At 38.1% G+C, this 26,781-nt stretch overlaps 1 protein-coding gene across 2 annotated transcripts in view; it reads right to left on the reverse strand.

The window, feature by feature from the left end:
- The window catches only part of fibcd1a (fibrinogen C domain containing 1a), a 131,559-nt gene extending 105,489 nt beyond the window's left edge, over positions 1-26,070 (reverse strand). The window contains exon 1 of one of the 2 annotated variants that reach the window (XM_081349094.1): positions 25,443-26,001. In XM_081349094.1, the coding sequence (XP_081205220.1) occupies positions 25,443-25,514 (72 nt within the window). In that variant the 5' untranslated portion in view covers positions 25,515-26,001. Of the gene's footprint in view, positions 1-25,442 lie in introns of both variants that reach the window. The other variant, XM_081349093.1, reaches the window with a different exon arrangement.
- Positions 26,071-26,781: the final 711 nt, after the last annotated feature.

Raw genomic sequence — 26,781 nt, forward strand, 5'->3', positions numbered from 1 at the left:
GCAGCAACCTAGTTTTCCCAGGAGTCTCCCATCCAGGTACAAACCAGGCTCAACCCTGCTTAGCTTCAGTGGACAACCAGTCTTGGGCTACAGGGTGATATGGCTGCTGTACATCTGCATATATGCAAACACACTCACAGATGCAATAAAAAGACATATACCCTCTGAGATGTTGATTTAACACTCACCACTGTGAATAATGGCCCTTGCTCTGATGCAAAAACTCCCTGTAAAAGACATCTAAATTTACAAAGCTGTGTTTTGTCCCTGAGTCATGGATATATTATTCTGCAGAGGTTTTATATTGTATTTCCATACGTGTGATAAAGAATCTCTTCACAAGACACCTTTGAACAAAAGCAAAAGTGGAGCCTGGTGAAGAGGGCCTTATTCCTGCAGTCCCATGGCGTCGAGCACAGGCATTGTCATATTTATTTTAAAGATAATTAATGTGCACAAAAGACTCCAGCCTACTTCATCATGCAGCACCAGACGAGAGCGGTCTCAGATCAATTTGTTACAATAAAGCAACAATACCTGCTGTCTGCTGGAATTAACCGGGCTTATATCTGACCCCTCCACTGTGAGCATATCACATACAGCCGTGTGGCAACAAAGACGCGGGCGAGACCCGACTTTTCCCTCCAGAGCAGCCCTGCGAGAAATCCTCACCGAAACAATGAGGCAGCAAGCTCGTCTATTCTGTGTACAAGTGCCCATCAATCTTGCTCTTCTTCATTGTGATAGAGCCTCTCTACGGGTGTTAAGGAGAAAAAACTGGGACTCGTAAACATTCGGCCGCCATTCCACGACTTGCATCTTAACTAGGCCACGGGCCCTGACAGTGGCTGCCTTCAGAGGCATCTACGCACCTTTACTTCCCTCTCACAGTCTAGTGGGCAGACGTATTCAGATGCCCCCTGAACAGACACAGGTTAAGATTAGAGGGTCGCGCTCAGCTGAGCGCAGACAATATTTGATAAGAGCTTTTATCTGGTGCGCTGAGACGAGCCTCTTGAATGAGGAGAGGTGAAACAGAGGAGCTACGGAACAAAAACACCACCGCATTCTTTCCACCGCCCACCTTAGACCTATAAGACCCACAGCGAATTGACACTGATACCAGCCACAGGAACTGAGAGGTAGGTCAAATGCGTTGACATGAAGGGAATGTCACATGACAGAGCTGGTGATTGCTTATTCGGGGAAATGTAGGTGAGGTGTCAGGTTCTGCTCTTGACACTGGCTCTCCAACAAAAAAAAGCATAACAGAGAACCAGCCTTGCTATTAGAAATAACAATAAAATCTACATAATAGCCCAATAGTTTCTCCCTGACAGTAATGACATTAAACAGACAGCAAATTAAAATCAAATCATAAGTAATGTAAAGTTAATAATCTCTGTCTCTTCCATGGTTGTGGAAAATTAAGAATTTGCTCCTTTTCAATTCATTTGTAATTCATTTGTGAATTTGAAATGAACTGGCCACATCCCATCGGCAGTTGATTTGAATTTTAATTCAAATTGAGGAATTTAATTGGAATTTAAAAGGCATTCTCGATTCAATTCTGAATGGTACGAAACCTTGGTCTTCTCTAAACTTTCAGGACATATTGAGAAAAGATCCTTCAAGGATCCATACTGGAGGACAGGGCTGATTATTGGAAGTCATATCAGATAACTACCTGGGCACCGCAGGGTTCTTTTGTTTATTTCATCAAGAAATTTAAGAGAAACATCTGAGAAAAAGTTAAAATATAATTGAAGAACTCCATTAAGTCTCCAGAGCTATGGAAAAGTAACCTCCAAGCAATAAAAATGTCCTCAGGGTGGTTTCGCTCATCATTAGTTTAATTGTAGGTTATATAAGTTGAGATACCAGGGAAAATTGTCTTTTGACTGGTCTTCTCTCTGTTCTTGAAACAAAGGATTATCTTTTTAGAAGGGTCAGCATCCCTTGAGACACATATGGTTTAATCATAACTCAATCAATAAATAAAACCTGAAATGCATTCATTGGGTTTGTGTGTCCTTCTAATCTTATGAATGCAGCTCTGCTGATTACAAATCATGAGAATGTGAACTGCCTCAGGTTCATATTGGTTTTTCAATGAATGCATGTGTTCTGAAGGGTTTTCAATACAATGAACAGCCAGTGAGGTTGCAGGCAATTTCAACAGTGATTCAAAGGCTGTTAGGGCATAGCTTCATTTTAAAGTCAGAGCTTTTAAAGTCACTTTTTAGGTGTCACATGTTCTAATATGTGCAATAATCTTATTGCAAAGATGACCTTGACACAAGCATGGTTTAAACTACACTAAGCTTTTGAAAGTAAACGTTCATAGAAATATAAATCTAGGATATGTATGTGGCATGTGAGAAGACTACGATGTGAATAGCAGAGATATTTCAAAGGCTTAGCAGTCATTGTTAACTCCTTAGGCCATTAAAAATATGTAATTTCTAATGTCATGGTAACCATTATATCATTTACTTTTACATTTATTTATTGAACAGGTTATTTTATCTATAGTGACAAACGTAGCACAAATCAAGTGTAATTGCATTGAGCTTCTGAGCATACAAAAGTAGGCAAAATTGATTCCGAACTGTATTTTACTTTAGTATTTGTACCAGTGGTCAGTTCACTTTTACTTGGCATAACTACAAATAACACAAGTTATTTACACAAACACTTTGTTAATACATGTGGAGCACTACAAGATGGAGCACCATCTTTGTGAGACAGACTGTAAGCTACTGTTAATATCCACACTTAATGGATAAACAGATGGAAAAAGATTTAAACATAAAGACATAATAATGTCTTCATACATGAAAGGATAATAGTCAGATGGACAGCACTTCCAATCAGCACCCAATAATAGACTTGATGATGTATACCACAACATTTGCTTAGCTCAGGGGTCCCTTTATCTTGCAATAAAATCTACCGCTCCTGCTGAAATATTGGGGTGCCTCAAGGCTCTAATCTAGGCCCGACCTAATCTTCTTATAAGAGCTTAAGTTAGAAAGATGCTCTCCCAGCTGTGCACATACATTCAGAGGGTGAAATAAACAGACTGGCAGTCAGATATATGTAGTTGTTTAGTTTTTCCCCTGAGGTACAGATCTCCCTGTTTTAAGAGTGCTGGGTATTCATTAACTACTGTACGGGTCTTGATGAGTGACCTTTTAATGTTCTCAATGCTTCAGCAGAAAACCAATCCCAGACAGACGAAAACGCATCTACTAATATGCGTGTTGACCTACTAATAGCATACATCGCGAATATAGGGTATTTATATTCATTAAGGTTGAGAACGGGGTCTTATTCAAAACTTGTTCTATTTTTTTTTTTTAAAGCTAAATTATTTCTATAAATTCTCGTTCTGCTAATGGCATTCTTTTACCGATGCAGATAGTTGTGTACCAAAATAATCATGCAATGATGTCGCAACACTGCTACTGAATTTATAAAGCTAAACATACAAAACAACTAGTATCTAGATTTCCAAACAATTGACTCTTTGACTCTCAATTGTTGCTGCCATGGTCTCGCGAGCTAACAGTAGCTTGTGGCCTGATTGGAGGTAGCTCGCCAAGGGGCCGTTCACATTTCGCGTTTTTTGCGCGCTCGAGTTATTTCAAATGTAGGCACGCGGCAAGCGCATTTTTTCCAGGCGCAGCGAGATGAAAAAATCTCAACTTTTCAGAATGCCGCAAGCGCAACACAGGTCATGTGACAAGAACCTACCAATCAGCTTCACCCTTTCCGTAACAACATTGAAAGCTCAGTCAACATGATGGATGGGGGAGCATCCAAACATTACGTGTGTTTTTCTCTTCTCCGTAAATAAATCTTGTAGCAGAGCTACAGCAAGCGTTTTTCGGTGGTGGAAATCCATTAGCTACTAAAACTTCTGTCGTTGTGGAGAGCGCAGTGCATGGTTGCATAGCAACGACAGACGCCACAGGAAAATCGGACCGAATTTTACTATTAACAATAAAAGATAAGTTAATGTGCATTGTAAATGTCAGTAAGATAAAAATATTTTATAAATACTTTTTATAAAAATGATTTGAAGGCTGAAATATGTGAGGTTTATCTTTTTATAAAACCTTTTTTGTCAAAACTTTATTTGAACTTGTACATGTTAATAGATTACATGTTGCAAGACACTCCTTTAAAATCTGGCCATCATTTTTAATGTTATTATTTTAATGTTTATGTAAACAAAAAGTGAATATTGATGCTAATTGTTTTTGTAATTTGCTGGTTTTTACAGTATAATATGCAAAGTACAATTTTCTATAAAAAAAACCCCTCTGATTCTGTTCTTTTCTCTGACATTTAAGGGTGACATATATAGGCCTACAAAAACTCTTTTAGGTCTAAAACAGTTTGGATAGTTGTTAATATGAGAGTTATGCGACATTATTTAAGAGATTTAAGTATTGTAATACATGAGTAGCTCTCGGCCACTTTCATTTTTAAAAAAGTAGCTCTCAAATGAAAAAAGGTTGGAGACCCCTGGTTTAGATCAAGGCTTCATCTGAAGACCCCTAGAGCACTTTGAGACCCCATCAAAAACACGAGTCTTAAATGTGGTCAAGCTCCGGTTGTTTTACAAATTAGACTCTTGTAAGGCCAAACGCCTGAAAGCCTCGCCCGTCAACACAAATTAAGGGATCACTACGCTGTTCACTCTGAATTACACAGCAACCCGAGGCCTAAAAAAATATCTTGTGAAACAATTTTAAAGCAGAAATCCCAAAGAGCAAGTCTTAGCGCTTTGGGCAGACCAGATGTAGGGGATTATTCTTAATCTGCAAAATGGCCACACAACTTTAGCACTTCTTCTCCAGTTCATTTATCACTAACGTCGCATGGCAGTAAGACGCGGGAACCCAAGCACAGATTCACTACGAGATCCGCACTGCCGCATCCACACAAATAAAAACACACACATGCGTTCACACAAACCAGCACAATCTGCTGGCTCAGAATATGTGGCTTCATTAGCCGGTTTGAAATGATAAATAGTTTACTGTGCGTGGGGTGGAGGGGAGGTCTGTCCCCGAGGCTGTCAAAAGCAGACTGTTCCACCAGCTCCACCGAGGCTATTAAAACAGCATCGCACTATAGTGTGAACTGCTTTTCTGAGCCAATAGGTGATGACATCCTGAGAAGGGGCCCTCTGTGTGTCTTTGAAACATTTCACGAGCATCTCCAAAGCAGATAACAGCGCCTCGCCAACAATCTGAGGAGTTACTGGCAGGTCAAAGCACTGCAACATGCTCATTATAGCCTGAGGTGAGCGATAAAAATAATTCTACTTCCTGCATAGGGTGAGAGAGGTAAACAAGGCAGGGGTAATGAATTAGCATTTGTAGTGCACTTTGTAGTACTCGTAGTGCGCTTACAGTTAATTCAAATGAAAAAGAAACCATGATTTTCAAGCAGAGAATCTTCAAACTGAGAACTACACAAGTGCAGGTCAAGACACAGCGCTCTTTGTATAAATATTGCAGGGTTTTTTTTGTCTATCGGCACAGTGTGACGTTTACTGAAGGCTTTTTTAGAGAAGCTGCTATACTCCGAGCTCTGCATCTTCTCGAAGGAAATAAGCGGGTGCCACAGAGAACAGAGGAAATAAACACTTCAATGGTATATATTGCTTCATGAAATTGCTGCTATGTGCTGCTAAAGTGGATCTGAAAACTTTGTCATCAATTTTTAATCATAATCCTCCTGCACTGACCCTAAACCTCCGTTCTTCAAACTGTAGATGACTTTGACTTGTGTGCGTGACTGTGTGGAAAGGTATGTCTGCTCTCTATTGTAACAACTGAGACAAATCAGACACAATTATTTGTTATATTTAACAAATAACCTTTAAAACTCACTCTGGGATCTACGGACCCATTCCCCAACTAGGGCAAGAAGGGCCTCAGTTACCATGACTCCTCACTGATAAGAAGGTTTATTGCTCTAAATTTGGTCACGTGGAAAAAGCAGAGGCCATAGAAAAGCCCTTAAAACAGACCTTCCTGCATTCATTTATAGACAAACTGATCTATAAATGAACAAGCACCCCAGAACACTGTGTGAATGATTTACTGTCTTCTGATACTACTATGTATTTTATGATAGAACCAACGGTCAATGGAACCTCAATTTGACCATGTTTGGTCTCTATAACCAAACATGGTTGGTACTTTGAGGTACTTTGAATATCGAAATGATTGTGTATATGATATGTCGATAGCTGCGCAACATATTAGTATTACAAGAATCTTTAATAGTTTCTTCATCAGTGACCAATCCAGCTGCACATGTAAGTGAGTACACTTGAGACAGAGTCATAAATCCACCAACAGAGGAATTTCCCGCTTGGAAATTCCACCTTTTTCATAAGTCAAGCCAACCCAGAGGGGTGGAACCTTTCTCAGGCTTTATATGGCCTCTACACAAGCCCTTTCCTTTCTTGGCCTTCTCGGTACGTTCAGGTTGCTGTCCTGCATGGCCGCACCAAGCCCCAGGGCAGCAGGCCTCGACTCACAACCAGCCATGTGCTCATTCAGGAGAGAGAGGACTCAACCACAACAGAATCAAGGACAACATCAGGAGTTTGGCACAATTCATGTTCTTCATATAATGCAGAAGAAGTCAATCGCAACTCCAACCATCAACTCTTCCGACTTCCTCCCTTCTCCTGGTTGCTCTGCGTGGCCTCTCCGGCCCAGGGCCGGCAGGCCACAATCTGCACTCCAGCCATGTGCTCATGGAGAGAGAGAGAACTTTCAACTAGAACAGAGTAAACAAACCATGCCAGTTCATCACCATTTCTTCATTTAACGCAGAAGAAATCGATTGAGACTCATGGAACCATCAAAATCCTTCTTCAGGGACTTCACAAAATGCTTTCACTGCAAAGGCCACGCAAGTATACATTTAACGAGGTGCTCTGAAAATAATAAGCTGATGGTTCTTTAGTTAAATGGATATTTTCCATAGTTCCATTTCCAGCGTCCGGTTTCATTCTGTCACTTATCATTTTACCCATGTATGTGTGATTGTGTGTATGTGTGTTTATATTAGTTATGTTTGTGACTTAGTTAATAAAACTTGTGCACAATACGTATTTGGTTCTGATTCTCTGCTTGCAACAAAGTTTATTTTACGATTTAGGTTTTGACTACAGGCTCTTAGTAGTACTGTACAGTACGAAAGACATTTCCCTTCCCTGGAAATTAACATTTCTTAGAATTAATAAACAATTAACACTTAGTGTTGACGGGACGAACAGGTTGATTGATTGTAATATTAATTTTACCACATATTCATAATTATTAAAAGTTATGATTGATTATTCATATTTATTTTGAGCTAATTTGCTACACTCTGTGGAATATGTCTTGCCTTTTAAGATATAGAAAAGAAAGCTCAAAATTGAGCTCTCTTTAATATCTTAATTGTTATAATATAAATAATTCACTAAAGACATTTATTCAAAAACACTATTTCCTTTAAGAATTAAACAAGTGTCTTTCCTTATGAGAGAGTCAATGAATCATTCACAGAAACAATTCATTCAAAACAGTTCATTCTGCCTTGGATTGTTAGGAAATATGTTGACGTAGCAATATTGTGTCTACAAAGTAGAGAACCAATGAGGTTCATTCTCATGTTACGCGGCACGTTTGAGCTTCAGCAAGAACCAATGAGGTTTGTTCTCACCCGTCAAGCATGTTTGGCTGAGCTTCTGGTTATTTTCGCTGATCAATGTTTATAAGCCTAAATAAAATCTGCTCATCATATAAAGCGATCGAGTCTCTTCAGAAAATTTGGACTAAACCGCTCAATTCATATGGATTAGTTTTACAATCTCTTTATAAACGTTTTGAAGCGTCACAGTGGTAGTTGCTTAGCGGTCAATGGAGGGACAGAAATCTCTCAGATTTCATCAAAAAGATGTGTTCCGAAGATGAACGGAAGTCTTACGTGTTTGGAAAGACATGAGGGTGAGTAATTAATGACAGAATTTTCATTCTTGGGTGAACTAACCCTTTAATACCAACTTTTTCTTTAATTAACCATTGTATACCATACTCGCAATTGTGTGGCAAAATATTCAGTGAGCTTAAGATATTACAGAAGAAACATCTGCATGAGCTACGCCAGAGCGACCTCTACAAAATAAACTTTGGGAGTGTACACATTATCTTCAAGTCAAAGTATACATTTACTGCTATATACAACAGAAAGTGTTTACAACTGTACTGTGTGTCCACTCAACTGACTGTTGACATGATTTAGCCTCAGCGTGTGGTGTGTGTGTGTGGCTTGTGTATGCGTAACTCTGCAGAGTGGCAAGCAGCAGTGACAGTGCCTTCTCTCTGCAGGCTTGCCTGTCAGTGCACTCCAAGGACAGGCAGCGATGTGTGCAGGCAGCGATTTGTCTTTCAGGCCTCTTCTGGGCTCCAGAGAGCTGCTTCTGCAGGGATGCCATAAGTCACCATTCACACTCTTCCTCTCCGCTCCCTAATGGCTGACACACAGAAGTCAGCTCGGGCTTTGCTCTGACACGCTGGATCAAAACTGCAGGGGACAAAAGATCAGCCTGTACACACATAAACACACACACACACGGACCAACGGATGCCATTTGAGAGAAAGCAAATGCATGAGATGTAAAAGCAGGTCTCATTTGTTTTTGTTTGATGCCACCAGTGAGCAAACATATCTCAAAATGTTATTCACTTTATGTTTGAGAAGCAAGTGAAATGTTGTTTCGGATGTCTTGTGCACAAGGAGAATATTAGAATTCTACATCTTTCACGCAAAAAAAAAAAAATTCAGGAGAAATGCATTTGTGACATTTAGTTTAGGAGTCTGAAATAAACAACATTCCCGAGGTGCTTTATATAATTTTACTGGAACATCACAACGGTTCTCAAGTGCTTTGTTTAGTGGAAACTAGAGAAAAAAACAGTTTTCATATCATCTCAGCAATTTTTTAACAAAGATAAATTGGTAACACTTTTACAATAAGGTCTCATTTGTTAACATGTGTTAATGTATTAACTAAAATAAACTAACAATGAGCAAAACATATGTTGCACAGTATTCATTCATCTTTGTTAATGTTATTTATTAAAAATACAGTCATTCATTGTTTGTTCATGTTAGTTCAAAGTGCTTTAACTAACATTAACAAATACAACTTTTGTAATTTTGTAACATTTTAACCTACAGGTTAATGTATTAGTAAATGTTGAAACTAACATTAACTAAGATTAACAAATGCTGTAGAAGTATTGTTCATTCTTAGTTTATGTTAACTAATGTTAGCTGATGAAACCTTCTTGTAAAGTGTTACCGATAAATTGAGTCATCTAATGTTGATATTGTTTACTAAAACTAAAATGATAATAAATTGTTTTTGTTGACTGAAATAAAGATGAAATAAAATTAAATATGAATTCTAGATAAAAAACTTAAACAAAAAAAATGGAATTTAGAAATGGTGCCTTGGCAACTAAAATAAAAGTTAAAGTTAAAGCTAAATAAAAAAAAACTAATGAATAATAAAGTCAAAAGCACTCAACAAAATTACTATTAAAATGAAAAGTGAAATAAATAAAGCAAATTCGAAATTACTTAAAAAAATTCCATAATAGAATAAGCAATACTAAAATAACGCTGGTCATCTGGGAAAAACACAGCCGAATGGTTCTGATACCAATTCTTCTTCCTTTATACTTCACTGCCAGAAAAATTTGCTAAAAAATTCCCTTTAACTGGGCCAGTACCATCAAAGGTACATCTAAGTGCCTTCCCTAGAGAAAAAACCCATACCAAAATGTATTTCAAATACATTTGTTTCATATTAAGTATACAACAAATTCATTAACATACTTACTGACATATGAGACTTACTGATATAAATATTATAATTAAACTTTATTTGGAGTACTTCTTTACTGCACATTTCCAAATTTGTTAGCCTAAAATGTGTTTCAAATCACTATTAGTAAGGATAGTATGATCCCTGTTTAATACTTTAGTCTTTATACAGTCTTTAAATGCAAGATATTTAAAGTGTACCTAAAGTATACTTGCAATAGTTCCACTTTAGCACAATCAAATACACTTAAGTATATCTTTAGTTCTGGATAACTCAAGTGCAATAAGTACAAAATTAGTTGTTCCAGTGTAACCGACTTTAAGTAGCCTATACCAATTTAATAATTGCAGGGTATTTATATTAAGTACATAAATATGTAAATGTATTTGTAGCATACTTCAGCAATCGAGAAAGAAAAAAGGAAATACTGTATCACTCAACGGAAGTCACAGCTTGAGGTAGTTAATAATGGTTACAGAGAGGCATTTTTCCCAAAAAAGCCATATTTAGAGCCTGCCAGGAAAAACTACTGGGAGAAAATGTCCCGCTGAAACAATTTGTGATACATTTCCATAAAAACTTACAGAATTGTAAGGGTCAGACAAAATGTTTTCAAGTTGCATTTTTAAAAATACAAACCAGAAGTAACAGAAGGAAACCGTCAATCAAAAGTGTTTTAAAATTCAGCGTATTATGCGCAGACAATCAATATCGAAGCTTTCACACACTTACGATCACCATCACGAAATGCACTTCGCTTTAAAATAGGGACCTTCAAGAATTAGCCGGTAATTTGAGCACAAAACCCTCTGAATGGCATGCGTTTTGAACCCTGGCATGTGCTGAGCATTTAAAATGACACAGCCTGTTAGGGCTTCACAGTGCAGAAACTAATTAGATTGTCCATAATGGATTCCATCTCACTTTATATGATGTGACTTGACAGCTGCCAAAGCTGTTGTGAAGTATGAAACTGTTTTTTTTGTGTGTGTGTGTCTGAGTGTAATAATTCGGCCCCTCATTTCTGGCTTTCCACGTATGATGTGTATATGATTCTAAAATCCCTGTTAGTCGATGGCCAGCTCTCCGCAGAGGTCAAATCCATTTGCGCCTCCTACAGGTGGCATCACACCAGGACGACCCCGGGTCAGAGCGGCACTGAAAACAGCCTTTTAAAAGCCATCAGAAATCCCAAACCACATGCACAAACTCAAGGATGTTATGTCAACACAAATGCACAGTAAAAGTAAAAGGTGGGCTGGGGTGAAATAATGCCACTTGTTCGCCTAGTGACTGAAGCACATGGTCCAGATTTTGGGCCATGGTGCTCATGATCAGATTGAACAGATTCTGGTGACATGAAGATACTATTTCTATTCAATTGCTTTGGTGATCTTTTGTCAGTTATAATTTAGAGTGTGACAGCACTTCTCAATGTTTGCATTTTACTATGCCTCATATACACAACCAGACCAATCATTTCACAAGTGGGCCATTTAATAGGTCTGTTTTGTTGGATGGTAAAAATCCTATTAATGGTCACAAAATGGTTTACTGAAAAGGCTTTATAGTTGCTAGGAAAGCAAAACAATGTTTCCACAACAAATTGTCAATGATGACCAGAGAAAACAAGAGAAAAAGCAATGCAGTACTAAGAAGGCACAAGTACTTCTCCTAGCAACTTGAATGAAGACCTGCAATCTCTCTCAAACTGTGAGCAAAGATTAGGTTTCAAATAGCGTCACCAATGGCAAAAAAATAAATAATCCTTTCTATATAACTATTTTACAGACAAGGCTCAAGCCTAGTCCAAGACTGAAATGCGTATTTGAGCTGTTTTAACGGAAAGCAACTTGCACTTACATATACCGGTACCATTGTTTTGTCTTAAGATGTACACCAGCACGTTTATAAAAGCTACTTAAATGCCCTATTTGAACTTAGGCCTAATCCTGGCTTAATCTAAGCCCTGTCTGTGAAACCGGGCCAATAGTTTTCAGATTGCTCCAGTTATTTTGCATGCAGAAAGTAGACCTGATGATACTGTATGTTTTCTGTCAAAGAAATCCTTTCCTGCCCTAAAGCCACCATACTGAGTGTTGCAAAATATATGTCTGCCCACAGGAACTTCTACAGCAATGTCTGCTAGCAGAAATAATTACTTCAAACAATAAAGCTTGAGTCATGTTTTGGTGAGATGTGATATGAGGGAGACATTAGTCTGATTCTTTTTCCTTAAGTCCAGTCAAATTAAGTTATTTTACTAGGTGTCACATTCCAAGTCACTTGATGTATGGTCAGTGTAAAGTTGGTCTGCACTGGGTTTTGGCCAGGTTTTAGTCTTAAGTTTACAATAGAATAGATGAAGTAGATCTGTAAATGCCTTGTTTCCTAGCCTCTATTGACAGCACAGGTTTGGGGAAGTTATGGAAAAACTTGACTGCGACACTACAGGGAATCTATAATAGCAGTCAGTGGGTGGTTGACAGAAAGCATGCAGCAGAGCAGGACCATCGTAATGAGCAATGCATTAAATATAAAGGTCTGTGAGACATAATGCAGGGGAGAATGGCCATTAACATTCTTTCTATATGGCTTGAAGCAAAAAGGAGATGTCAGCGAAGCCCCAGATTTCCAAACGTAGACCCCATCGTTACTGTTAAATCTGCAGAAAACTATCTCCTCTTCAGTTAATTTTGAGAAAAAATTATTATATGATTGTTCTGCTCTCAAAAAAGAAAAGAAAATGGTGATTGTGTTTGACGTTGAAAAACCACTTAGATCACTGATGTGAAACTACTAACTGCAGTGCAGTCAAAAAACGTATGTTGCCCTTTGTGCACACAATACATCAATCGTTTTTGTTCACACAATAAAATTACATCATATGCAAGTCAACAACCAGAGAAACAGAATGAAAGATCACATTCTGCACAATACTTTGAAACGAACCAAAGAGTACAAACGAGGACAAGGAAAGGACTGGGTGATTAAGCTAAACCAATTATATTTCAATATTTTTCTACCAATACTTGACAGTATTCTATATATCATAACTGTTGGCAGTTTCTAAGGCAGTAAGTGTATTGCATTATGTTTTTTATCAACTTACTAGTATTAAAGTTTACTGTAGTTATGTGGGCGCTCAGTTTTTTCTCAAATTTTGGCCATAATCTCATGTTTTTAAAGACAAGGCTCTTCACAGGCTATTTCAGACAGTATTGGCTTATTCACTCCTCAAATACATAAAACATTAGCCTTATTATTTATATATTGTTTCCTGAGTAAAGAAAACACTACTAACACATATTCAAACCAGGTCTTTATTTACCCATACATTGCAAACAAGCAGAGACGGTCCAAAATGTCGTGTCTTTTAAATAATGACTCTGGATTCGAACTGTATAGATGTGATTCTTTACTTTCTTTTAAGCAACATTATACACACAACCCACTACAGGCACTACATTCACGACGGAGGAAGGTTTTAAATTTTTTGCGGATCCAATGGAGTTGGATTTCCGGTTTCTGCCCTACAAAACATACAGGTACCTCAATATTTATGTATTTTCTATGAATCTGTATAATTCATATGCTCCTTACCATATTTGGAACATCAGCTCCCAAAGCAATAATGACAGGTGATAATGTCGGAACTACCTTATCAATTCGAGCCCGAATCTGATCCGGAAAATGCAGATGACCAAGCTGATCGATCAACTTTGCCAGTGCGACTGGACCAGAACGTATCAGATTGGTAAGGTTTTATTTTATTGGGGACATAATTACTGATTATAATGACTTAAACTGTCTTTTTACGTGTTGCGCCGCGATACGGGGGTGAGAACACTATGTAAACATAAAACCATGTCTGCATTTGTGATCGTCGAAACGACATACAAGCTCTACTCTATACTTCTCAAAACTCGCGTTTGAATAGTCAGTATTTCTTAAAATATGAAAACATACTTACAGGCTGTGTCTGAGAGTCAGAAGAGCCAGAATGTACTTTTTACATTCCAGTTTTTAGAATCAGCCTTTGTGCACAGTCGGCCTTGTACTCTCGCAGGTTCTGGAAACAGTCCTACGAAAAATGTGCAGCACACAGTCGAATATTTTGGTTGTAGCCTACTGTTCCGGAACAGTGTTGTAAATAAAGCTTAACCACTGTTTTCTAATTGTGTCCTATTTTGGAAGGCCAAACAAAGTAGTTTGGCTTTCCCAACGAAAAACACAGCGTCTCCATGACATGGCGGCGGCAACAATAATACAGCGAGAATAAAAGTTACGCAACTCTGTTATGAAACTCTGCCCCCACAGAATGACGTAGATTTATGGGGGCGTGTTTAAACGGAAGGCGTGGCTGAGCCTGAACTTTTACAAAGAATATCTCTTTGGGTTTGAGACTTCAAGCTTTGTAACTCTGCAGATCTTATACATGCACAAACAGCTACATTACACACTAAAGAAAAAGGAAAACAAGAAATCGCATCATATGACAAAAAATGCACATTAACAACATTGCAATATTTACAATCTTCCTTAAATATACAATATATATTTCGTCCAGACCTAGACTAGGACACATTAGTGTTGTTGCCATGTCCCAGGTAGTGTAGCCCTAGATCCAGTTATGAGATCAGCCAATCTGGTGAGGGAACTATGGGCACCAGAGGTTGAAAAATGCACAAGGCTTCCGGGATTCACTGAGCTCAGAACAGCTGAGTCCTGTTTAATCTCCATCTCTCCTTTTTAAAACCACTCAGCTTCAAAATGGCCACCAAAGCAACGGGAATCAGAAAAGCTGAGGCATCCTGTCTTAAATCATTACTGCTCTGTGGCACTTAGTCTTAAAAAACTAGTGATCTCTCACATTAACTGCACTTCCCCTCAAGTGACTAAAACACCATCCAGTTTGTAAATCACACCAATTGACTAGCAGAAAACAAAATCTTCCTGTCTCACACACTGCTGAATCCCTATAGGTGACAATTATATTAGTGTTTGTACATAAATCAACTGAAAAGACAAATGCACACTGATTTCTTGACAGAAGTGATGGTGATAGAAGAAGAACAGTCATGATAATGGCCAATATAACTTCATTAACACACAGACCTACATATCAACCACAAGATGTTCTCAACATTTCACCTACGACTGCAAGCCATAATGTCATTATCACTTCATTTGCTGATAATATCAAGAAAACTAGTTTAACCACTGCATGAATACATCAACAGAACTGTCAGCGACAACTTTGCCCCAAGTGTCACTGGGACTAAAGCATGAACAGGAAGGCATAAACAGAAATGTAAATAGCAAAAGTAGGATTTGCAGTGATGGTCTCCAAGAGGAGACAAGTGAGGCTGTGGTAAGAAATTGAGTCAAAATGAACTTAAAACTTCAGGTGATCAAATTACAATTCAATTTAAATATACTTAAATTAAAATATTAGTAAATACACACACACACACACACACACACACACACACACACACACACACACACACACATACTGCCGACCAAAAAAAAGTTAATATTTGAATTTAAATAGGCAAATGCTTAAGAGTCTATGATTGGATCATAATTACAGTGATCATTATGTTTCTAGCATGTTATATGTTTGGGAACAGTTCTTCCAACCCTAAATGATGGAGTGTGTAGCTTTTTATTTCTTAAACAACCATGTAGGAAGACACATCATGGCCATATTTCAGGATGACAAGCCAAGATTAATCAGGGTCAAATTGTGAAAGTCCAGAGTCCTCAAATTCATTGAAAGTCTGTGGGATGTGCTGGAGGAGACTACAATCCAAGATCTTGACCATATATATATATATATATATTGTATATAGTCACTTGACCTGCAGTCTTTTATTGACATTGATTAACATGTCAGCACTGAGAAACTGGTAAATGTTTCAGAAAGGTCAACACTACTAAAGGTCTCGGATGAATTTACCTGAAACATCCTGATAAAGGCGACAGATGCACATCCGCTCTGTGAAATCCTTGCAGACCATGTGCAGTATGATGAGTAAATGAATGTGCAGCTTTATCGCTTTATCTTTTGTCTGTGTTATCACAGTCTGTTATTGCTGCACAAAAGTGCAAGAGTGGAAGGCAGGCCACTCAAGGGTCAGTTTGAACAGCAACAAAAAATTGCATGCTCTGACCTTCCCATACATTGAATAAATCTCTGCCAGCCATTGTCACATCCAAATCCCTCACACTGCCAGATTCAATCCACCTAGATCATAATCTGTCCAGCCCAATTGGCTCCAACAGGAGATTCTGTCTCCGAATAACACAATCCACCACATTCAAAATCAGCTTTTATTCCCCCGGCAAAAAACAAAGAACTGACCGCCTTAAGCACTAATGCTTATTATGATTATCTTTCCTCTAATACATTGGACTAATAGGCTTTGTGGCTATAATTTTCACACTCCCCTGCTTATAATAATACAGCAAATGCCACTCAGTTTGTATTTATAACACCATATGCGGCTGTTTATTGGATTGGATAATGTGTTAAGTTGTTCTATGTAATGGTGTATTTGTCTTATAGTGCATCATATTAACTTATTCAACATTGCTGTTTTATGGGTTTTGACTTCATAACAGCCACACTTTTTGAACAGAATTTAAACAGCTAAGCAACACATGTATGCACTGAATTTGTATTGCAAAATATTAAATCAAGTGCCATTCATTATAAAACAAAATAATCTCACAAAACGAAACTTGTTAGCTTTAAAACGCTAAAATAACTGAAATATGGTTGTTAAATTATTAATATATTAAAAAATAAAATCCAAATTATAAAAAAATATGTCCCATGGTAATGGTATGGTACTTTGGCATTGGCTATACTATAGAACTGAATAAATACTATACTCATTTTAAGTGTGACCGATATGACCAAGTTCTTTTTTCACGATATGAGAGATTTTATTTCATGATAACGAAACAGTATATATCACAATATAGTTATTTTGTTTTATTTTATATCATTCCTGTTATAAAAAATAAGAAAAAATAAGCAAATTACAAACAATAGGACAAATACAGTATAACAAAAATATGAATTAAATTAAGTTTTTCAGGTGCAATAGGTTTATTTAACGTGTAGTTAGAATTAGTACAGAAATGTAATAATCAAATGTAAAAACTAGTCTTCACTGTATGAATTAAACAGAGGTTTGTCCTTATTAAACCTAAAAAAAGATGTTCAGTCAAGAGCTTATTTTCTCTTTTGTTTGATTCATATTAATGACACAGATAGGGCTGACTTCAAATAGTCGAGGATTCGACGATTCGATTCGGAGAGGTCTGATTCGACTATGAACCTCATAGTCGAATACATGGGCGTCAGTTTGGTTTGAAATGTGCTGGGGACAGAGACGCATTCGCATTTTCAGAAGGGCTGGGTACCATTTTTATTTTATTTTTTCAGGTCATGTTTTGAAAGACGATGTCCTGTAGCTTAGGCTACTAATGTAAATAAATAAAAATGTATTCAAAAATCTGCTTTACGTTTTCAGCAGGGCTGCGGAGCGGCTGTGAGTTGACTCCACACGGTTCTCATGTGCGTTAAAAAGCTTTACGTGGTTTAATGTACCTAAACAACGATTACCAAATTCCCCTCTCATGTTGCTCCACATAACCACTTAAAATGACAAAAAAAAAATCGAACCCAGAGTCCAATTATTATGGACGTTATCTGATATTAAGCGTTTCTGCTTCACATTTTCAGCAGGGCTGCGGAGCGGCTGTGAGTTGACTCCACACGGTTCTCATGTGCGTTAAAAAGCTGACTCCACACGGTTCTCATGTGCGTTAAAAAGCTTTACGTTGTTTAATGTACCTAAACAACGATTACCAAATTTCCCTCTCATATTGCTCCTCATAACCACTGAAAATGGTCAAAAAATCGAACCCAGAGTCCAATTATTATGGACGTTATCTGATATTAAGCGTTTCTGCTTCACATTTTCAGCAGGGCAGCGGAGCGGCTGTGAGTTGACTCCACGCGGTTCTCATGGGCGTGAAAAAGCTTTACGTGGTTTAATGTACCTAAACAACCATCACCAAATTTCTCTCTCATATTGCTCCTCATGTTTATGAAATGTTATGATATATGTGTGATATATATGTTTTTTAGCTCTTTTGTTTGAAATGGAAAAAATCTAGCTGCTATCTAAAAAAAAAAAAAGAAAAAAAAAAGGTTCGACTATCAGTCGACTACGGCAAAATCTAACGAATCAGATTCGACTATGAAAATCCTTAGTCGAAAACAGCCCTAGACACAGAGCAAGCAGGTATATATTAGGCTGCTGTCACTTTAAGACCAAACGCTCGGATCCATTATACTGATATGCATCCAGTTTACACCCAACTGTTTACTTTCACTTGAGACATAACTGGCTGCATTTACATGAATATTTCACACGATGGCCATTTTTACATAACTGCTTGTGTATCCGACCATTCAAGCGCAATAAGACGTGAAAGAGAACTGTATTCGTTCATTCATTCAAACATTGTATACTGAGAGACGTGGCTTTCTGTGCACGCGCTTCAGCTGTGTGTCAGTCAGCGTGTGCACCGCATTGAGATCTTTTTCACTGCTTATTGTGCTTAACACTTGTTTACATCAATCACATCCCAAATTCGCAATTCGATATATATCGTCATACCGCCCAGTCCAAACTCATTTACTATAGTATTCTATGGTACCTTGGTTTACCAAAGTATTTTCTTGTTAGTTACAATTATATATATAAAATAATGCTTCCAAACTTTTGGCAGGTACTGTATAAATGCGATGGCACGCATGCTCCAGACAAGTTGAGCTATGGTCCTTGTGGGAGATCCAGGTCTGCCTTCTGTTCCAGTTTCCCTTTTCTTCCCGCAAATTCCCTGTCGCCTCTCTACCGCCTCTGTCAATAAAAATAGCACAATCCCCGAAAAATAAAAGCTGTAAAAACTGCTGACTCACACAACTGAACACAACTGGTCAAGCAGCATCAGTTATATTGTGCTGCAGAATTATATTTGTTATAAAATCTTGTTCTGCTCTCCCTGGCACATGCCTGCTTACGCTAATCCATCCAAAAGATTCTCTCAAAGTCATTAAAGAACGCCCTCAAAATCTGTGCCCTACACAATTTGCATGCAGCAATTTCCAATTGGGAAAGTGAACAAGATGTTCAGCATGTTTTTACCCTGAAATACAAAGTGTGAAAAAGCGGTGCAACTGTTTAATGAATTCAATACAGTGGCTTTTGTGTTATTCAGGGTGACTAAAGATGGATGTAAGTCTTTTTTAGGCAATCTCAAAAGCGGAGAAGAAATGTCAAACGCAAGATAAATACCAAAAGGTGTGTCTACAGTCCTGAATTAAATAAAGATGGCTTTTGCAAAATGTCAACAGATCTGACCCACAGCAAATGAGATTGTTTACTTTTATACCTGGTCTTAAAAATCATTCCTTATTGTTGAAGGTGAGAGGGAAGAGACACATCGGGGATCATCCGAAATATGTCAGAGGTTAAACCAGATAACATTCGCTCCATCACACTGAAAAAACGATCCATGACAGTTTGATATACAGACGCCATCTAGGAGAGCCATTGATGGCCTATAATTATACAACTACTCTTAGAGCGAGCCCCTCGCCTGTGGGACTCCATATATCAGAATTCATACGCGCCCAAATAGCCGCACGATCCTGTGATGGATATCCAGCACAGATAACAGCAGAGAAGGGAAAGCCATATATCTGTTGGGACTTTATAGCTTTCACATCCATCCACTGTCAATGTGCTACAACCAAGGCCAGAAGACTTTATTATGCATACAGGAAGGCTTGACGAGGAATGAGGTACGGCTGAGAGGATAGGGTTGAAATTCTGATAGCATTTCAGGCCATGATAAACACTGAAACACCAAAAAGATGGAAAGTGGATGGATATTAAAAGGGCATTTTTTGAATTCAAGCCACAGTTGATTGATTTAAACCCATTTTTTTTCCTGGATCAAACATAAAAAGCCATATGTTATTGTGAGGGAAGATAAACAGCTTTAAGCAGGGCTTTGTCCTTAATGCGAGCTGAAAACGCACATGGGAAATGGGAAGCGTTTTAAGCTATATGTCTACATTAATACGGATACATTTGAAAAAGCATTTTTTTTTCTCTACGTTTGGCCTTTCAACCACACTAAGACTGCATTTAAGTCCTGCGAAAACTGAGCTTTTTGAAGACGCTATCCAAAGTGGATAATTAAAAAAAATGCTGTTTTAGTGTTGTAGTGTGGACAGAGGCATTCGAAAATGTTGCCAAAGATTATGTTATGAATGTTGCTTTGTACAATCCTCACATTACATTCTTACAAAGAAGACAGAAAATGTACTTCCTATTGCTATCCTGCATGATATAACATGAGAGCAACTGCATTTTAGGAATACATGGAATGGTGATTGAGTGCGACCTGGACATACCAGTAAGAGGCGGGATATTTTGCTAATAAAATGATTGCGCCAAAAGAATATTGTGAGAGCTTCATTATGTCTGTTCTCTCGGTATGATCTCATTGAGCTTTTACTACGTTTTACACATGTGGAGTAACATGATTTAAGCAAGGCCGTTGCCATGCCTTGAACACTGGGGGGACCCTTTTTTTTGTGTGTGTGTGTGGGGGGGGGGGGGTATGTGCAAAAAATATGTGCAAAATATGTGCAAAAATATGCACATATTCACTCTTGTTAGTATGTCTAATATGTCAAAAATATGTCACATTCAGTTATGAATGACATCATTTAAATGGCGAAATTAGCCTACATTAAAAAAGTTTGCATCACTTTATGTTACTGTGGGTCAAATAAAACGGTTGTCAAATATGAAATGTTTAGCTTATATCTTACCACACACGCACTCTTTCACTGTAAAAACTAAAAGCGTTGAAACTCACACTCATCTTCAGTTAACATTAGGCCCCGCCTTCTTTGATCTGATTGGCCATCATTGTGCAATTGACAAACACGTCTACAATAACCCGGATAGATTTGAAAATTGAAGTTTAGATAGATTTGAGTTTTCATTTCACAAACGCTCTCCATCCACAATAGTGTTTTCAAGCATTTTCCAAAAGTTTGTCATCCACACTGAAACGTCGGAAAATGCTAAATTCAATTTATAGCGTATGCGTAAACCCTCATAAAAGCTCACTGAGATGATATAGACAGAACAAGACATATCATCATGCAATTCTTCTGGCAGGATCAGCAAAATAGCAAAATATCTCACCTTTCACTAATGCCTCCAGGTCCCACTGGTCGCACTTGGGGCAAATATATTGGCCAATTTAGCGATATCCAATTATTGGGGAGGACTTGTCCCCTAACTGCCTATCGGGGTTACGGTCCTGGATTTAAGTATTTTCTGACATTTCATTGCGGATGAGAAACTTTTGGAAAGTGAAACTTTTTTTTAATTAATGTGGACATAGTTTTAAAGGTCTGTTCACACCAAGGACAACCATAACGATAAAGATATGGCACAGAGAAACAATATCAATGGAATCACTTTCACAACTATTTTTTTTTCCAGCTGATGAATGATAAAAACCTTGACAGCCAATCAGAATCCATCCTGCATTAAAGCGGCAGATGACAATATCAGCAGCGCATGCTAATAAACAGAATGTTGTAATGTGTTGGTGTAGACACTAATATAGTTATCATCATAGTTATCTATCTTAGTGTGGCAAGCCTTTAGAGTTGTCGCAGCTGTACTGGGGCATACTTATTAAGCTAGGGGACACACTAGGTATCCAGTGTTTTATCCTGTAGACACATAATGGCTATGTTCAGTCAAGCGGTTACAGCTTTCATTACAGAACAGAAGGCTTCCAGGTTTTTGGAAGAATGTTTAATTGGCAGCGCCGTGTTTGACAAGCATCCCGAAGAAATGAATTTCAGCCCACATGTTTGGACTTCCCATCCCCATTGTGTCCAGCACACAATTGGTAAACATCTCTCACATTGTCTTTGTTTGGCCGTGTAGAATTGCTGTGTGCCCGATGGGAGATTGCAGGACAGAAAGCAGACAACTGCTGGGCATGACTTCTCAGATTCTCTAAAGATTAACTCAAGAGATAAAGTATTTGGGTTTCCTCCACATCTACACTTCATCCTGATGAAAAGCTACCCAGGCTGTCAGCAAGTCTGTTCAATTTGCAAATCCTAATAGCTACTACAACTTAAGCTGCTTGACACATTTGAGAGGGAAATGAATTGATAAAACTCTATTTAACTTTAGGTGGCTGCTATCATCCTTTGCTGAGATGAAGTCTTCAAGTTACTGTATGATGGCCACGGCTCATTTTTTCAGCAGTACAGGATGGCAAATGTTTCTTACAGTCTTTGAAATCGTCAATCCCTCCAGCCCCTTACAGTTAAATGGCCTTTAAGTCAAAAGGCTGACAAGCAAATCAATTACCTGGTCTGAAGAACAATTCACAGATGTTTTAGCCTGCAGTTTCCAGGGTTAAAAATACAGTAGCAGCTTAAAGAAACAGACAGTTCACTCAAGAACGAAAATTCTGTCATTCTTTACTCGTCTCCATGACGTTCCAAACCAGAACGAGAAGGAAAGGACAAGATTGGCAGGATGTTCACAGTACTCTTTCTCATTCAAAGACAGTGAATGGTGACCAGGGGCTGTCAAGCTCCAAAAATGACAAGATGGAAACATAAAAAATTCATAAAATCTTGTGGTCCATCAAACTGTGCACTATAAGTCATCTGAAGACATAAGATAAATTATCTCTGATCCATTTCAAACCTCATTTGTGTAATGTGAATATGTGAGGATTCTGATTGGCTGTCAATGTTTTAATCTTCGTCAGCTGAAAAAATCATTCTAAAAAAATTCCCATGATATCGTTCCTCTGTGTTATCGTTATAGCTGTGGTGTGGACGTACACTCTTCAAAGAAAGGTGTTTTTTTTTTTTTGTGTGATACCATAGAAGAAACATTTTTGCTTCCCTAAAGAACCTTTCAGTGAACATTTCTTAATATAACCATAACGAAGAGCCTTTTAATAATCTGAAGAACCCTTTTCCCCAATAAAAAAACACTTTGTACAATGGTAAGGCTCCATGGATGTTAAAGGTTCCTTAAGGAACCATAGATGACAATAAAGAACCTTTACTTTTAGGAGTGCACCTTCTTATAAAAATGATGGTTATCATTATAGTTATCGGCCTTAGTGTGAATGGCCCTTATAGTGCACAATTTGTGTGGGTTATTTTTATGGTCCTTTTGACCATTCACTTTCATTGCATACTAAATAAGAAAGAAAATCATATTTGGTTTGGAAAGACATGAGGGCCAGTAAATAACAACAGGAAAGGAGTTCACTGCAGCTGTTTTTTTTTTGTTTAAATGTGTGATCGTGTGTGTCAGCAGGGGTGGACTTTAAAGCACAGCACGAGAGGGCCGACAGTGAAGAAATCCCCATTTGAGGAACAAGGAGCTAATGAGTCCATCTGAACATACAATAATGTTACTGTGACTTGTGTAGCCTTTAACTAACACACACAGCATACATCACATTGCTAAAGGAAAAGCAAAACGTGCAAATCCTTCTTTCACCTGTACGCCTGTCTAACAAGACCCTTAAGCCTATTTTTAACTCGCTTTTACAGCTGCACAACGGGCCAGGGGTTTCACCTACTATACTCAACTGGGGGAAAAAAATCAAGGCACAAAGAGCAGCATGAGAAATTACAAATCGTGTCCATCAAATTCTGAACGCTCCAGCACAGCAGGTGAACGGTTTTATTCGTCCCATGAGATCCCACCCCTCCCCTCTCACTCCCGCTCCCAAACAAATATTTTATTAATAAACATCAGTCAGAAATGGATGGCAGATGAATTCACGTTGATTAATTAACAAGCCCTAAAATAACTTACACAGCACTACAGCAAACAAGCCCAGGCAGTTTGATAAACTGGCACGACACTTTTGGTTGTGCAGCGTGATAAAATGACTCAGTTTCACAAGACAGGCAAATGAAGAACTGCCATTAAAACAAGCGGCTCGTGTTGATGTTGATGCTTCAAAAGCAGGGCTTGACATATTCCTGAAAGGGCATTGTATTATGCACACTTCACCCCCCCCCCCCCCCCCCCCCCCGCTGAGAGAAGGTTAGAGGATGCCACGTGAGGATGATAGCAGTAATAAACAGCTGTTACAACCGTGATCCCACCCTAAACCTCTATAATCAGGATTGCTATAAACAGCGTGTTATGCACATTTCCCCCTAAATGCTCACAGCAGATTACAGTTGCTGTGAAATGCAGGCAACAGCGAGAGCTTTGAAAAGGACGGAGAGAGATAAAGAAATCAAAGATGCAACACCCTTCTGCATGCCGATCTGTGATGTGCTCTCTCTCTGCAGTGAATGCATGAACTTCCACCAGTCATGAGTGAAATGTTCTGGCAGACATGCAGTCGCTCATTCATGGAGGGGCTGAGCTTAATCCCGGAGTTCTGTGTGAGCTGCATAATAGAAACAAATGTATTCCCTCGTGTACAGAGGGCATGGAGAGAGGTATCATCTGACACACTGACTATATCACTCTAAATGCTTGAGAGATAAAGGGGCTTATTCTTTACTGCCAATAAACTTATATTAAGCCCATTAATCTGTCAATATTTCGGTATTATCAGCATCCACCGGCGATTAACAGAAGCGGTTGCATATTGGTTACAAAATTTACCAACAGCCTTGCCAATGGATTTTCTGCTTTCAAATCATTTTTAGTGATTCTTAGTAAATACTGTGTGAAGCAAGTACTCCTTTGAATTCATCTACTTTTGTAAATTGTATTTGTTGTCACTAAATTGTACTGCATACTGTTTTTTCAGCACTAATAAAGACCACTTGGTTCTCTAGATATAAATATATTTTATATATATATATATATATATATATATATATATATATATATATATATATATATATATATATTAGTACTTTACATTTTGGCCAAAATTATATATATACACAGTTAGGCAATAATAAATAAGGTGCACACAAAAAAATCCTTCAATAAAATATATTCATGTATTATTTAAAGTTATTATTTTTAAATCTCTTTCAAGGCAACACTGTCTGATCCAAAACAATTACTTAGAAGACACAAAATAGTCAAGATGACAAATATCCTATTGAAATTTCTCAAATGATATTTATTTAAACAAATAGTTTATTCTACAATGTATGTATTTGGGATTTGTTAACAGCGGCATGCGTTTCAAAATATTCAGCTCCGAGTAATATCCCTCTGTTTTTTTGTTTGTTTTTTTTGGGGGGGGGGGGGGGTTATTGGTTATAAAAAACGAAATGTGACGTGCATTTTATCATATCCATAGTTTTTAACCTGCCTGAGCATCATAAATGCATCGACACAGGTCTAATAGCTCTCATGGTGCGCGTGCAACATACCTGCGATTTATGCTGCTGACCATCCTCGAGTTCTGAAACACTGTTCATGATTTTCCATCGATCATTTACCATTCTCTGGAATCCTTACCATCCGAGAGTTGTTTTCATAGGCATGAGGAGAGAACGGGACTGTCAGTCTTAAATTCCAGCATCCAAGAAAGAGAAAAATGAAACAGCACAACAGTCTATGGGAACTAAAACTACTTCACAAAACGATCCGCACAAACCTACTGAGAACCGGGGCACAGAACTAGAGATCCACACTCATTTTGTAAAAGAAAAATATACGTACTTCAAGGGACTTGACCCTCACCCCAAAAAGAAACAAAACCAGAAAATGCAGATCCGATCTCCTCAACGCTCTCAAATACTGAGGCGAAGGTGTGACGGTTTGCGGATGATGCGTTCCGTTAGTTGGCAGGTATTCCTCCTCAGATATGAAACTTTCCCTACCCAGTCAGTGAGAAACAGAAAATCGCGGGTTTAGATAATAAAACAAAGTTATGCAAAATAACTGTATGTTAAGCATCCGTTTGGTCTGCTTCATTCCTGTGGTGTGATAACACGCTCCTGAGATCAGCCCCCCCTTTCTTGTGCTTACAACGCGTCTGCTAGTGATGTCCGATCCGTGAACGAATCGTTCTTCTGAGTCGGATCTTTTCGATGAATCATTTGAACCGGTTCACTAAACCGGTCTCACGCACTGGACTGAACGACTCGAATACGAATTTCAATAAATAAATAAATAAATAAATAATGAATGAATGAAATAATTAATGAAATTTTATTAAAACGTGCAAGACAAGTCAATTAAAAAAAATTCAGTTGAGCTGTACTGAAAATGAGTTTAGTAATATTCATTGTAGGCTAAGTATAGCCTACGTTTTATGAATTTATAGCTAATCGTGGTTGCTACAAACTCAATTTACATTTTAAATTACAATAAACACAATTATTAATTTTATAACGCAAAGCATTATTCAGTGTGTTGACAATTTCCACTGAAACAAGAGGAGAGGAGGGACATATGGAACAGCTCCTCCCTTTTTTTTTTTTAAATAGCCAATAGTGTTTAGTTTATATATCACAGCTTGGCCAGAGCCGTTGAGCTCGGTAATGCCGCAGTTTCCTCCTAATCTCAAGCTATTTCTCCACCTAATCTCCTCCATATCACTTTAAAATGCATTCTGTGCAGAATTAAAATGGGTCCGATATGTTTTCTAATATGTGCCGTCGAGCGTCCGGAGCAGACAGTGTGCGAGCAGACAGTTTGCGTGACACTAATGTGAAACCAGACTTCATTCGCTCCAATGGAAAGCTTATTTACACTGTCTGAATC

Source organism: Scardinius erythrophthalmus, assembly GCF_964197995.2.
Source record: "Scardinius erythrophthalmus genome assembly, chromosome: 20".
Lineage (NCBI taxonomy): Eukaryota > Metazoa > Chordata > Actinopteri > Cypriniformes > Leuciscidae > Scardinius > Scardinius erythrophthalmus.